The sequence below is a fragment of the Capsicum annuum genome, chromosome 7 (genome assembly GCF_002878395.1).
Source record: "Capsicum annuum cultivar UCD-10X-F1 chromosome 7, UCD10Xv1.1, whole genome shotgun sequence".
Lineage (NCBI taxonomy): Eukaryota > Viridiplantae > Streptophyta > Magnoliopsida > Solanales > Solanaceae > Capsicum > Capsicum annuum.
The window spans coordinates 42,849,348-42,865,144 of NC_061117.1; the positions used below are offsets into that span (position 1 = coordinate 42,849,348).

The 15,797-nt window shown below is 37.4% G+C and overlaps 1 protein-coding gene across 2 annotated transcripts; it reads left to right on the top strand.

Moving 5' to 3' along the window:
• Positions 1-355: 355 nt before the first annotated feature.
• Positions 356-15,559, top strand: LOC124885569. Of its 2 annotated transcripts, none has more exons than XR_007042716.1 (2): positions 356-686; positions 773-1,686. XR_007042716.1 is itself a non-coding variant. In XM_047393494.1 (2 exons), the coding sequence occupies exon 2, from the start codon at positions 13,306-13,308 to the stop codon at positions 13,948-13,950; it is 645 nt and encodes a 214-aa protein (XP_047249450.1). In that variant the 5' UTR covers positions 356-686; positions 12,535-13,305; the 3' UTR covers positions 13,951-15,559. The 2 variants fall into 2 exon arrangements, 1 of the variants encoding a protein (XP_047249450.1); XM_047393494.1 differs by lacking the exon at positions 773-1,686 and adding an exon at positions 12,535-15,559.
• The last annotated feature ends 238 nt before the right edge of the window (positions 15,560-15,797 follow it).

Sequence of the window (15,797 nt, forward strand, 5' to 3'; positions counted from 1 at the left end):
TTCTGATGCGGGGTTTATTAGAAACAACTTCTCTACTTCATCTGAGGTAGTATGGACTGCGTACACTTTATCCTCCTCAGATCCCACTTTGTGAAAATGCACTGGTTGTTATAATTCATTCATTTTCCATTTAATATCATAATTAAAAGCCTCAGTTAATAAATATATGGTTCCTACTATACATAATTAATTAATCAAATTTTTTTTTAAAAAAAAGGGAGTATTCTAGAAGAAGTAATATTGTTTATTGGTCTTGGAATAAAATGTCTGGCTTAAAATAAAAAGAAAAACGTTTGTTTTAAAAACATTGTTTTACCGACATTGTTTAGTGTTTACTCATTAACCATTGCTTTAAAAGAGCTAAAAACTCTTTTCTCTTAAAAGGCTTTTAACAGCTCTTAAGGCTGAAAACATATTTGCTCTTTATTGTGCTCTTAAAGGTAAAAACCTTTTTTTTCCCTCTTCCCTTTCCTTCTTCAGTAAAAATTTGGAATAAATAGAGTAGGTATTTCATAAAACAGGCATCCTTTTCCAGAAAATAAGTCACTTGTCCACACAAGAAGGTTAGTCGGGAAGTAGTAGAAGGCTGCGGACCTGAGATCAAGGCGTTGAACGATTTTTGTGAAAGCTTTGAGAGCTAAGTGCTTTCGGAATTTCGTCTTAAGATTATATTATCATGTTAATATGTAAGTTTGTGATCCTTATTCATGCTTCTGCTGTGTGTATGAATTGTATGCGCTCTAACAGTGGATTGAATATGATTTTGTCTTAGATGAGCAACTTGTGGGTTTTCAGATAGGTAAATTTCCATAGCTCAATTTCAGAATGTGCGATATCAGTTTGAACATAGACAAGAAACGCTAACTTCTTAAAGCAGAAGGTTGACAATTGACTGAACTATTTTTCCAAAAGATCGGCCATAGAAGAAAAATTGAAGATAAGGAAAAAACATGTACGTCCACAATTAGAAAGTACGAATCTCATCTTCTTGTATATTGTAAGACCTAAATTACTGACAGGCAATGGTTGATGCATTCTACTACTTGCCCCTTATGGAATAAATTTGACGTGTGCGTGTTCCTGCTCACATGTTCACATGTTTAATTAATTGTTTTTTATCATGGTGCTTGTTGGGTTAATAGTATATGAATGAAGTGTGAATGGAAAAAAAAATGGAGAAAAATTGTGGAAGGAAGGAGATATCAATTTAGAAGGTATATTTCCAAAGTGGAAAGTCCACTAATTCTCCCACATTGGTGGGAGAAGGAAACTTTGTAGTGTTTATATTAATGAACACTTACTCCACTTGATAAGTGAGGCAAGAAAATAGAGATGTCTTGTGCCATCGTCGTCGTTGCTCGCTTGGCTCGGATTTGGATTTGGATTTGGAAAATAATTGATCAATGAGATCTATTTTTTTGGACAAAATTTATTTGACAGAAATTCAATTCGAATATCAAAGGGAAAACGCTCCATTTATAAGCATGCATGCAGATTTTTGAAACAGTATTTCTGAAACTGGTGCGATGTTTCGAACTGATGCATGCAGAAAGGAACGGATGCACTGGTTCACACTGACATTTGTGATATGAAGTCAACACCATCACGTGGTGGGAAAAAGTATTTCATAACTTTTATTGACGATTTCACTAGATACTGTTATGTCTACTTACTAAATAGTAAGGATGAAACAATAGATGCGTTTAGGCAATATAAAACTGAAGTTGAAAATCAGTTAGACAAAAAGATCAAAATGATAAGAAGTGATAGAGGCGGAGAATATGAATCTCCCATTGTGCAAATATGTGTAGAGAATGGAATAATCCATCAAACTATGGCCCCGTATTCACCTCAATCTAATGGAATTACGGAAAGAAAAAACCGAACTATGAAGGAAATGATGAATGCCTTACTTATAAGTTCTGGTTTACCGCAAAACTTAGGGGGGGAGGCTATCCTTAAGGCCAACCGTATACTCAACAGAGTTCCCCATAGTAAGACACAATCAATTCCTTACGAAAATGGAAAGGAAGGAAACCTAACTTGACATATTTAAAGTGTGGGGGTGTCTAACGAAGGTTCAAGTTCTTATACCTAAAAGGGTTAAGATAGGACCTAAAATGGTGGACTGCGTGTTCATAGGATATGCTAAAAGTAGTAAAACATGTTGATTTTTGGTTCATAAATCCGAACATTCGGATATTAGTGAAAATACGATAATTGAATCAAACAATGCTGAATTCTTTGAAAACATTTACCCGTATAAAATAAGACACGAACAGTCTAGTGGAGGATTTAAACGAACTCGAGATGAACCAAATGAGAATGTCCATAATTAAGAAAATCCAAGACGTAGTACACGTCAAAGAACGTCAACTTCATTTGGATCGGATTTTGTAACATTTCTCTTAGAAAATGAGCCTCAAATATTTAAAGAAGCGATGTCTTCGTCAGAGCGATGTCTTCGTCAGACTCATCCTTTTGGAAAGAGGCAGCCAATAGTGAGATAGATTCAATCTTAAGCAACCATACATGGGAATTGGTTGACCTTCCTCTCGGAAATAAACCTTTAGGTTCCAAATGGATCTTCAAAAAAAAAATAAAGGCGGATGGTACTATTGACAAATACAAGGCAAGACTTGTAGTAAAAGGCTTCAAACAGAAGGAAGGCCTTGATTACTTTGATACATACTCGCCAGTAACAAGGATAACCTCGATTCGAATGTTAATTGCCTTGGCGGCGGTATATGATCTTCAAATCCATCAAATGAATGTGAAAACCGCATTTCTAAATGGAGATTTGGAGGAAGAAATATACATGGAACAACCTGAGGGATTTGTGGTTCCAGGAAAGGAAAACAAGGTGTGTAAACTTATCAAGTCATTATATGGACAAAAGCAAGCACCAAAATAATGGCATGCAAAGTTTAACCAAACCAATTCAAAATAACTGAATGTGATAAATGTGTTTATATTAAAGACACTCCAAATCACCAAGTCATTGTATGTTTATATGTGGATAATATGTTGATCATCGATAGAGACATTTCTGACATAAATTTAACAAAACAAATGCTCGAGAGCAAGTTTGATATGAAGGACATTGGAGTTGCAGATGTTATCTTAAGTATAAGAATCCATCGAACTCCACAAGGGTTGGCATTGTCACAGTCTCATTATATCGAAAAGGTACTTGACAAGTTCAAGTATATGGAATTCAGTATTGCCAAGACTCCATTGGATGCGAGCTTTGCACTTCGAAAGAATGACGGTGAAAGTGACTCGCAATTGGAGTACGCAAGAGTATTGGGATGTTTAATGTATATAATGAACTGTACACGACCAGACATAGCATGCGCTATCAGTAAATTGAGTCGGTACATGAGTAATCCTAACAAAACTCACTGGATGGCAATGAAAAGAGTTTTGGGGTATCTTAAATACACTCAAAATTATGCTTTGCATTATAATAAATATCCTGCGGTACTTGAAGTATATAGTGATGCAAATTGGATCACCGGATCGAACGAAGTAAAATTCATAAGTGGATATGTATTTACTATCGGTGGAGGAGCAGTTTCTTGGAAATCATCCAAACAGACTTGTATCGCTCGCTCTACAATAGAATCTGAATTTATCGCATTAGATAAAACCGGTGAAGAAGCAGAATGGCTCCGAAATTTCTCAGAAGATATTCCGTATTGGCCCAAGCCAGTGACACCAGTATGTATACACTGTGATAGCCAAGCGGCAATAGGTAGGGCAGGGAGCATGATGTATAACGGTAAATCTCGTCATATAAGACGAAGACATAATACCGTTAGAGAACTTCTCTCTAGTGGAATTATCACTGTAGACTAAGTAAAGTCAAAGGATAATATGTTGGATCCACTTACAAAAGGACTATCTAGAGAAAGAGTGGAAAGAACATCTAAGGGAATGGGTTTAAGGTCTAGGACAAGTCAGCATGGCAGTAACTCTACCTAGCAGGCTGGAGATCCCAAGAGCTAGGTTCAAGGAGGTCAAAAAAAGTTGTGTCTGACAGGTTCAACATTGTCGATAACCCAACCCATTCTCATGATTTAGATAATGTATAGTAAACAAGGATAAGACTTAAGGTGAAAAGTCTTTTAATGATTATCTAAATTTGGCAGATTTGACCAAATAGTTTAATCTACAGGATTGAACATTTAGAAATCACCTATGTGAGAGCGAAGTGGAAGCCGCTTCAAAGAGAATGTTAGTAAAGGCCTATTCTCTAAGCTCTCATGAAAACCGGGATGTGTTCATGGCTGAAAAAAACAAAACCGTAAGAACCATAAATGGTAAAAGGCTGGTTGTGTGACATGTGTTGTCTAGGTGTACATTAAAGCTCGACGGTTCAAAGATATCAAATCTACCGATTGACCGAGTGCATCCGATGCATGTTCACTACGGAAAGTTCAAAGGGAAACCCACTTATCCAGATGCAATAAGTCTTTGCTTGATGATCACATACTTGTCCATAAAAGTTTTATGAAAAATAGTCATTCCCCATTCATGTGGGGGATTGTTGGGTTCATAGTATATGAATGAAGTGTGAATGAAAAAAAAATGGAGAAAAATTATGGAAGGAAGGAGATACCAATTTAGAAGGTATACTCCCAAAGTGGAAAGTCCATTAATTCTCCCACATTGGTGGGAGAAGGAAACTTTGTAGTGTTTATATTAATGAACACTTACTCCATATGATAAGTGAGGCAAGAAAATAGAGATGCCTCCCGCCGTCGTCGTCGCTCACTCGCTCGGCTCGGATTTGGATTTGGAAAATGATCGATAGATGAGATCTATCTTTTTGGACGAAATTTATTTGACAGAAATTCAATCCGAATATCAAAGGTAAAACACTCCATTTATAAGCATGCATGCAGATTTTCGAAATAGTATTTCTGAAACTGGTGCGATGCTTTGAACTGATGCACTGTTTTATCGCGAACTGATGCATGCAGAAAGGAACGGATGCACTGGTTCAACTGAACTGGTGCACTGCTTCACAAACTGCTGCAACATTTCAGCAAACTGATGCAACCATTCAGCAAAAGGACACACTAATTCATGAAACAAGATGACTATTCAGGAAAAGATGCAATCTTTCATGAACAGACATAAACTTACAGCAAAGGTGCAACCTTTGGATTGAACCATTGCCTCTCTTCAGAAGAGGCATGTTGTGGCTATAAATAACCTGCTTTCTTCCACAGGTTAAGAAAGAAAATTTTCAGAATTACAAGCTTCTTCTTCTTCTTAAAAATACTCTAAATGTGATCATTCAAACCGTGAGTGTGTTCGAAGAATCCGCCTATTTGAGGTACCACTATAGTCGGATTGAAGGCCATTTTATCCTGGGAGGAAGATTCCATAACCTTGGGTACAGTGAGGGGAATTATTCCTTAAGGAAACTCCGTGAATTCGGACGACTTGGCCTTGACAATTTCTGTTTCATCTATATTTCTGAAATATAAAATACACCTCTTGTAAAGATCATTTTGATCTTGTGTTGAGAGTATTTGTTTAACTTCGTTGTGTTCTTCTTCATACTTGAACTCGAGTTGAAGTTGTTATTCTATTATACAGATTCTACGTACCCGCATTGTGGAAAATAACAGTGTTGTCGGGGCCAATTGCACATATCTCTGACTATTTTATTAGGTACTTGCTACCAGTGTAACATTGTCCATTAAGGTTTAGGCGGATGAGAAGAAATCGCCTACTGACAATGCTACCAGTGTAACATTGTCCATTAAGGTTTAGGCGGATGAGAAGAAATCGCCTACTGTTTTTTGCTTTCGCTGGGATTTGAACCTGAGACCTCATGGTTCTCTGCTCATTTTGCTTGATATCTAGACTACACCCTTGGGTGCATTACATATTTAATTTTAAGCAAACTGTTCCTAGAAATAGGATCCACTGAGCAAATAAGGGTTAGGTAGATGAGGTCACTGCCTCAGTCTAGACTTGTTTCTTTTAAAGGACTTGGTTCCTTCATCTTTGAAGTCCTTAATTTCCATTTGGAACACTATAAAAATCTAAAAAGAAAAATTGGTTACATGTTAGTGCAAATCTTTAGTGACAAAGAACATGAGATCAGGAAAAGTAGAAAAGAAATAATGTGAGATGCATATAAAGAAGGAAGGGTGAGTTTTCTAACGTTACTTCAGGACGAATAAACTACTTTACTTTGTCTCTGTAGATCATCTAAACAATGAAGTCTAAAAAGTAAAAGATTTTATGTGTTGCTTCTAATTTTTGTGTGTGAATGCAATCTAAGCCACCCTTATCCACTATTACTTTGTAATCTGGAGGCTATTACCAGATCAGTCTACCAAAAACAGAGAATAAACTAAAGGATGATTCGTTACCATCACAGACAGCAGTAAAATCCATCTGTTAGGTTCCATGTCTTATATGACTCTTGCAGCTTGGTGATCAGAAGGCTTAAGTCACGTCTCTAAGCATTAAATTTATAGTTGTTAGGGCATGAGGAGTTTTGATGATATACATGTGAATGAAACATGTTGAAGAAGCTGGTCCATTCAAGGTAAAATAGTCTAGCTAGCACAGGAGTTTGGATGATATGATTATGTGTTCAAGACAAACTTAGTTAACATTGATTACATCAGAAGCCGAGTTAGATTAGACTAGAAGTCTTGAGGAAGTCAAGTTGATCAAGGAGTTCAGTAAGAAGAGGATTTGAATTAAAATAATCCTATCAAAACTAGGAGAGGTGAGGCGGCAACAAAAGGGAAAATAATTAACTGATAGAGTTCTACTGAAGAAAGAATTGAACATCAAAAAAGACTCTATCACAGGTTAGCTTAAATACAGCAAACATGACTCAAAGCCAGTACTCATGCACGTACTGAAAAAGTCAATCAACAATCAGCATACATACTTGTTGAAGAACCAAGCCTCTTACTTAGCAGGTCATAAACTGTGTAGTAGTTAGGTTCTGGTATTATAATGAGTCATTGATTCTAATCTCAGTAATCTATAACTGAGTTAGGAGTTGTGGTCCTCAAGTTTGGGAACTCGAAGACTTGAGAACACTTATCTTAGGAAGATTAGTGTTTTTGTAGTAATAGGAGTTAGAAGTTTTAATTCCTAGGTTACAAGAAGTCTTGTAATTTTGTTGATTGTTGAGGCTCAAGTATTTTAGTGAAGTTGGGTTAAATCCTGTAGAGGTACAAGTTGTAGTTTTGTACACCTTTCTTGAGCCGGGTGTTTTTCACGTAAAAACACTGTGTTCAGTTTACTTCTGTGAACCACGTTTACTTACTTGTTTCACAATAGGCAATTAGTAGGAAGCGTACTCTAACAAGTGGTATCAGAGAGAGGTTGTCTTAAATAAGGCTAGCACCTAAGAAAAGGGTCAACATGATGAATTCCACACCTTCTACTGGTCACAGTGAGGGTCAGTCAACCACTAGACCTCCACTCTTTGATGGTTCTCATTTTATCTGGTGAAAAGCAAGGATGGAGATGTTCATTCAAGGCGAAGACTATGAATTATGGGACAGGATTACTGATGGTCTCACTATTCCAATGAAGACTGTTGATGGAGTACAAGACAAGAAAGTAAGGAGTGAATTTACTCTTGATGACCTGTTGGCTTTAAAGAAAAATGCGAAGGCCAAAAATATCTTGGTGTGTGGTCTAGGACCAGCTGAATATAATAGGATATCCACCTGTACTACGGCTAAGCAAATTTGGGATGCACTGATAAATGCCCATGAAGGTACCTCCCATGTAAGAAAATTCAGAATTGCTCTTTGTTTACTGAATATGAGGCATTCAAAATAAAGGAAAATGAAACACTTCATGAGATGTGACAAGGCTTACCACTTTAACAAACGAGTTAACTTCGTTAGGAAAAGTCATTTCTGAGGAAGAACAAGTTGAAAAGGTACTGAGGGTGTTACCTAAATCAAAATGAAATGTTAAGGTGACTGCAATTAGGGAGGCAAATAAAGAGCTTGAAGGGTTGACCCTGGATGAACTTGTAGGAAACTTAAGGATCTATGAGATGGAAATTGATGGAATCAAAGAACAAGCAGCCCCTGAGAAGATCTTAGCTTTAAAAGCTTCTGATAGTGATGATGAATTTGAACTTGATAAGGAGCAAGTTGCCTTCATAACCAAGAATTTCAGCAAGTTCTTCAGGAAGAAGAAGGGAACAGGTACCAAGAAGCGTTCAAATGATAATCAAAATGGATGCTACAAGTGTGGAAAGACTGATCATCTGATCAGAGAATGTCCTCGATGGGAAATAGAATGGAGAAAGGAAAGGGTTAAAAAGGAACAAAAAGAAAGGGCCAAAAGAAAGGAAAAAGAAGAACATGCCATGATAGCTGCATGGAGATATGACTCTGATGATGATGAAGTTGATGAGACAACATTTATGGCTTTTGGAGATTCAGACATTGAGGAAGAAGATGATGCTCCTGAGGTAAGTTTCCTTGAACTCAAAGAAAAACTGTTTCTGTTTTCTAAAATTAGACTTGTTTCCTTGATGAGTGATTCAATTGATAGTCTCCAAGAATTAACTTCTGATAGGGATGAACTGTTCAACAGCCTTGCAAGTCTAAAATTTGATTTCATTGATCTGAAAGTTTGTAAATATTCTGTTGAAAAAGAAAATTGCACTCTCAAGAACCAAGTCACATTGCTAGAGTCTTCAACTAATGATCTTAAGTCTGAAGTTCTTAAATTAACACTCAATGAAAATGATAAAAAGGCCATGAGTAAAGAACAAGAAAAGGCTGAACTTGAGTTAACTAAGTACAAACAAGAATGTCATAATTTGACTGAAAAAATGAATAAGCTAAGTCAAGAAGTTGCCAAGTTAAAGTTGGATTTGGAAAGAGCTAACAGATGGAAAAATTCTTCAAGAATTGTTCATCAATTGAGTGGAAGAAATCATAATGAAAAGCAGGTTTAGGTTTTTTTAAAAAAGCTGATAATCTGCAAGATCTATGCTATATCTGTGGCAATCTTGAACATCTTACTACTGAATGTCCTGTGGCTGCAACTAGCAGTATTAGAAGCCAGAATCTGGCAACAAACTTTTCTCAAACCAAAAATACAAGCACTAAAATTGGTCAGAGAAACAGGTCAGGTTACGTATTTCCTGCATAGACTAGAAGGAATTTAATTCATCCTTTACCAACAAAACATGGCCCAAGCTAGTCTGGGTTCCTAAATCTAACCATTGATTTCTCTTGCAGGAGATGATGAAGGGAACCAAAAAGCACTGCTACTTAGATAGTGCATGCTCAAGACATATGACTGGCGACAAGAAAAAATTACTTTCACTCTCCAAAATAGATGGAGGAGGAGTTTCTTTTGGAAACGGAAAAAAGGGAATCATCATTGGAGTTGGGAAAATTGGCACATCAAATTGAAAAGCTGTGGAAGATGTGTATCTTGTACAAGGATTAAAGCATAACCTGCTGAGCATCTCACAATTATGTGACAAAGGTAATAAAGTAATTTTTACTGCTGTAGGGGTTAAAGTCAAAAGGATGGATACCAAAGAAATTGTGCTTACTGCAAGGAGATACAGAAACGTGTACAAAGCAGACTTAATGGCAGGACCTGGACCTGAGTTGACTTGTCTAAGTGCAATAGAAACTGATCCCCTCCTTTGGCAAAGAAGACTTGGACATGCAAGTCTAAAACGACTGAACATACTTTCTTCCAAAGACATGGTATTGAGGTTACCTAAAACCAAGTTTAAGGAAGAAAAGTTATGTAGTGCATGTGTAAGGGGGAAGCAGGTAAGATCTTCATTTAAGTTAAAGAATCATGTTAGCACTACCAAGTGTCTTGAACTGGTCCATATGGACTTGTGTGGACCGATGAGACAACAAAGCAGAGGTGGAAAAGGTATGTTTTTGTAATTGTTGATGATTATTCCAGGTTCACCTGAACTTTATTTCTAGCCTCTAAAGAAGATGCCTTTGATGTCTTTGAAATTTTCATCAAGAAAATGAAAAAGAAATTGGGCACTTCATTAGTTTCCATAAAGTCTGACCATGAAACAGAATTTGAGAATGCAAAATTTTTGGATTTCTGTTCATCACAAGGAATAGACCATAACTTCTCAGCTCCTAGAACACCACAACAAAATGGAGTGGTGGAGAGTAAAAATAGAACCTTGAAAGATATGGATAGAACAATGATGCTTGCAGCAAATGTTGCCAAAAACCTATGGGCTGAGGCAATGAGTACTGCAGCATATATTATGAACAGGTGCATGATCAGGCCAATGTTAGACAAGACTCCCTATGAGTTACTAAAAGGTAGAAAGCCTAACATTTCTCACTTTAGAACTTTTGGCTGCAAATATTTCATACACAATAATGGTAAGGATAATCTTGGAAAATTTGATGCCAAAAGTGATGAGGGGATCTTCTTAGGTTATTCACCACATAGTAAAGCCTATAGGGTTTTGAATAACAGATCTAACTGTGTTGAAGAAAGCATGCATGTGATGTTTGATGAATTCTGTGATAAGACTAACTTGCAGGAAGGAAGCGATACTGAGGAACTGGTTGTACAACATGTTCCAGCGACTGAAACAGTCAAATCTGGAGGCATTTTCACAGGGGGAACTAAAGCTGAAGTTACAGTGATAGGGGGAACTGAGCCATCAACTGACTCTCATCAGAACATCAACAGTGATCCTCGCAGCTCACTTAGCTTGATCCCAAAAGGATTCAAATATCAAGGCTCATACCCCATTGAAAATGTACTTACTGATCTCAATTCTGGTATTACCATAAGATCTGAACTAAGAAGTATATGTGCATTCAAGGCATTTCTGTCAGAGATAGAGCCAAAGAAGGTAACTGAGGCATTGCTTGATGTGGATTGGATCATAGCTATGCAGGATGAATTGAACCAATTTGAGAAAAGCAAAGTATGACACTTAGTTCCTCTTCCAAAAGAAAGATCAGTAATTGGGACTAAGTGGGTGTACAGAAATAAAGTTGATGAGCATGGAATAGTCACAAGAAACAAGGCAAGACTGGTGGTTCAAGGATACAATCAAGAAGAAGGGATCGACTTTGATGAGACCTTTGCTCTTGTAGCCAGACTTGAAGCTATAAGACTACTTGTTACCTTTGCTTCTTACATGGAGTTTATTTTGTATCAGATAGATGGGAAGAGTGCATTTCTGAATGACATTCTCAAGGAAGAAGTATATGTTAAGCAACCCCTAGGATTTGAAAGCAAGGAGTTTCCAAACTATGTCTACAAGCTGGACAAAGCTTTGTATGGATTGAAACAAGCTCCAAGAGCTTGGTATGAAAGACTGTCCAAATTTCTATTGGAACATGGACATACCAGAGGTAAAATTGACAATGCCCTTTTCTTGAAAACTAATGGGAAGGATTTGTTAGTTGTGCAGGTGTATGTGGATGATATTATTTTTGGCTCAACAAATATGCTTATGACTCATGAGTTTGCCAAACTCATGAGTTGTGAATTTGAGATGAGCATGATGGGAGAGCTAAACTACTTTTTGGGCTTACAAATAAAGCAGTTAGCCTCAGGAACAATGATTCACCAACAGAAGTATATCAAAGAGTTTCTCAAGAAATTCTCCATGGAAGAGGCAAAATAGGTAAGTACTCCTATTGCTACTGCCACAAAGCTAGACTTGGATGAAACAGGTTCAGATGTAGAGCAAAAGATGTATCGAGGTATGATAGGGTCATTATTGTACCTCACAGCAAGTAGACTTGACATTGTGTTCAGTGTAGGGCTATGTGCAAGGTTTCAAGCTAAGCCAAAAGAATCACATTTAAAATCTATAAAAAGAATCTTCAGATACTTAAAAGGAACCAGTGATCTTGGCTTGTGGTATCCCGAAGGTAGTAACTTTAACTTGGTAGGATACTCTGATGCTGATTATGCAGGATATCTGGTGGACAGGAAAATCACTACAGGTATGGAACACTTCTTAGGATCATGTTTGATTCCTTGGTCCACAAAGAAGCAAAATTCAGTAGCCTTGTCTACTGCTGAGGCTGAATACGTTGTTGCTGGGTCATGCTGTGCCCAGTTATTGTGGATCAAACAACAACTCATGGATTTTGGGGTAGATGTAGGTTGTGTTCCCATTTTTTGTGATAACACAAGTGCCATAAACATAGCCAAAAATCCTGTCCAACATAAGAGAACTAAGCATATTGATATTCGTCATCACTTTCTTAGAGATAATGTTGAAAAAGGAAATATATCAATTATGTTTTGTTCAACTGAGGAACAAATTGCTGACATATTTACTAAGGCTTTGAGTAGAGAACACTATGAAAAAAATAGGTTAGCATTGGGGATGATTAAAATTATATAAATCTCCCTCAATGATTGACTAGAATATGCTATGCCTTAGTGAGTGTTGATTAATTCAGTCTTACACATTTAGTTGTGTATCCTAATTCCAAGATTTTAAAGCAAGGTGGTATAATTATGTGTTGTTTTTTGCAGATCGACTGGATCATTAAGGCACGAGTGGCCATGGACTAATCAGAATACAAGGTATGATTATTGTTTTCCATAGTAGCATTAAGAGAAATAGGTTATCTACATGGTTCACTCTGTCATGATTATAACCGCCAAAACCCAACAGTCGTCTTCTTCAAAAGGCTGACAGACCTTTCCCATCAGTACAGAACCTCTACATCAACACGCTTCTTTGTATCACAGTCCCTTCACGTTTCAACTTCCTTCTCACTCATCTTAAATAAGCACCTTCTTTTCTCTTCCATCTCCACTTCTTTCTCAACCTCTGAAAATCCAACAAGCTATGGCGTTTTCCTCATCCTCTCCTTCCTTCACAAAATCTGAAACAAAACCTTCAACCCAAATTATTCTTCACCCAAACATTACTTTACCTTCCCTTATCCAACCCCAAATCCCTATCAACTTATCTGATTTTTCATTGTTTAAACCTCCACCACAACCATCCTTTCACTCTTCTTCAAACCCTCTTTTTTTTCAAAACCCTTACCATTACTTGTGCTTCCTCTTCAGATCCTTGATCGCGATGACATTCCCATTACTGATCTTATCCCTAGACGGTCACGCTCAACTCTGAAAAGAAAAGCATCTTCTGTCCCCATTGATGTTGACATTGATACTTAGGTAAAATCTTCTCCTGTCATCCATTCATCTCGAACTCCACATACTCGGGGGCAGAAGCAAAGAGAAGATGCTTCTTTGGAAGAGGCACTTAGGGCAAGTAAAAAGAAATGAGTAATGTCTACTGCTTCTACTCCCCCACGCGAGCCCTCTCCTGATATTCTCCTCCGCTCTAAAAGAAAACGCAAGAATATCACAGCAAAACCCTCAAAGTCCTTTTCCTCTCCCAAACCCTCATCATCCTCAATATCTACTGTCAAAGTCACTACTGGTCAAGGGTCCACCTCCTCTAAACTTTCTCCAAAATCTACTTCCCATCCCAAGAAACAAGTTCCACATCCTGGTTCTTCTGATCCATCTGACTCAGATTCAGACTATCTTCCTGATACTCCTCCTGTTCCTTTTACTTCCATTGACTCTGATGATGATATTTATGTTGATACTGCTGCTGATAAAACTTCTCAGTTAGACCATGTTCTGCACTTTCAGAAACGAAAGATGATTAGAGGAAAAGTTGTCACTGGGTTTGGGGGTCCTGATATGGATACGTTAGTTTCAAAACTGACAGCACAGGGGTGGTCATCCTTGTTTCTTCAAGGTGATCATCAGAGAAGATTTGGTAAAAATGAGGTGTATGAGTTTTATACCAATGGAGTTGCCATTAGGGAAATGATTTCAACCACAGTTCATGGGAAAACCATCAATCTTTATCCCGCTGATATGGGCAGATTTCTCAGTTGGATGGTTGGTGTCATTATGTGAAGGGATCTTGGCCACCTCTTGATAATCTTCCATCCGCTCTTGATATCTGTAGAAAATTCTTTGGGAATCCTTTTCTTTCCTCTCATCGTAGGGTCATGAAAAATGAGATGTCCCCTCTCTATCAGTCTTATTTTGATGTGGTTCACAAAATGATCTTGCCTCGACCGGAAAGGCGCATAGTTGCAAGTTTTCTTGATCTTACCTTGATGGAACTATTGGATTCTGAGATTCCAATAGACCTTCCTCTACTCATCATTAAGCATATGCAAAGGGTACTTGTTAAAGATACAAATGGTCATGCTCTGCCCTATCAGTTCTGGCTTGCATCTGTTTTCGATGATTTTTATGTACCTGTCAAGGTATGGTCCTTGAAGATGACTAAGGACTTGATTGGACAACTGAACCATGCTAGGTTACCTACTACCGTGAGACATGCTGATAACCCTATGCAAAAGTTGCGAAATGCCTTAAAGGCAAAGCAGGGTGAGCTAGAGGGTGCACAAGCTGCATTGGTAGCTGCCCAGGCTGTTCATAAAGATGAAAAGAGGGTTCTAGAAGCTAAAATTGCATCCCTTACAGAAATCTTGGATAAGGAATGCGCTGAAAATGCTGATATCATTAGGAAGTTGACCTCCCTTATTCCCTCTACCTCCTCCAATTAAAATCCTTCTTCATCCTTTAAGCTCATTCACTATGATGCTCTCCTGTTTACCTTGTTTCTTTTTTTGTTTACTGGGTAGCAATAATTGTATTTGTTTTGTTTAAAATCGACCTCTTTTGCTTCCCTTGATCTACTTCTGCTTAATTCAATGCATAGTTATCTCTTGCTCTGAATCTTGCTTGTTTTAGTGATAGCCCCAGTGGCCATAATTATTAAACAATTTTTACTTGATCGCTCAGCTTTTCGATGATGTCAAAAGGGGGAAAAACAGATTATACAATGCTTATAACTCAATTGTACTAACCTGTTTCATTCTACTGTGATTCTGTTATTTAATTCCTTCTTAAGTATGTCAGGATTCTGTAATACTGAAGCTACTATGTTTGTCATCATCAAAAAGGGGGAATTTGTTAGGGCATGAGGAGTTTTGATGATAGACATGTGAATGAAACATATTGAAGAAGCTGGTCCATTCAAGGTGAAATAGTCTAGCTGGCACAGGAGTTTGGATGATATGATTATGTGTTCAAGACAAACTTAGATAACATTGATTACATCAGAAGCCGAGTTAGATCAGACTAGAAGTCTTGAAGAAGTCAAGTTGATCAAGGAGTTCAGTAAGAAGAGGATTTGAATTAAAAGAATCCTATCAAAACTAGGAGAGGTGAGACGACAGCAAAAGGGAAAAGAATTAACTGATAGAGTTCTACTGAAGAAAGAATTGAACATCAAAAAGGACTCTATCACAGGTTGGCTTAAATACAACAAACATGACTCAAAGCCAGTACTCACGCACGTACTGAAAAAGTCAATCAACAATCAGCATACATACTTGTTGAAGAACCAAGCCTCTTACTTAGCAGGTCATAAACTGTGTAGTAGTTAGGTTCTGGTATTGTAATGAGTCATTGATTCTAGTCTCAGTAATCTATAAACTGAGTTAGGAGTTGTGGTCCTCAAGTTTGGGAACTCGAAGACTTGGGAACACTTATCTTAGGAAGATTAGTGTTTTTGTAGTAATAGGAGTCAGAAGTTTTAATTCCTAGGTTACAAGAAGTCTTGTAATTTTGTTGATTGTTGAGGCTCAAGTATTTTAGTGAAGTTGGGTTAAATCCTGTAGAGGTACAAGTCGTAGTTTTTTACACCTTTCTTGAGCCGGGTGTTTTTCACGTAAAAACACTGTGTT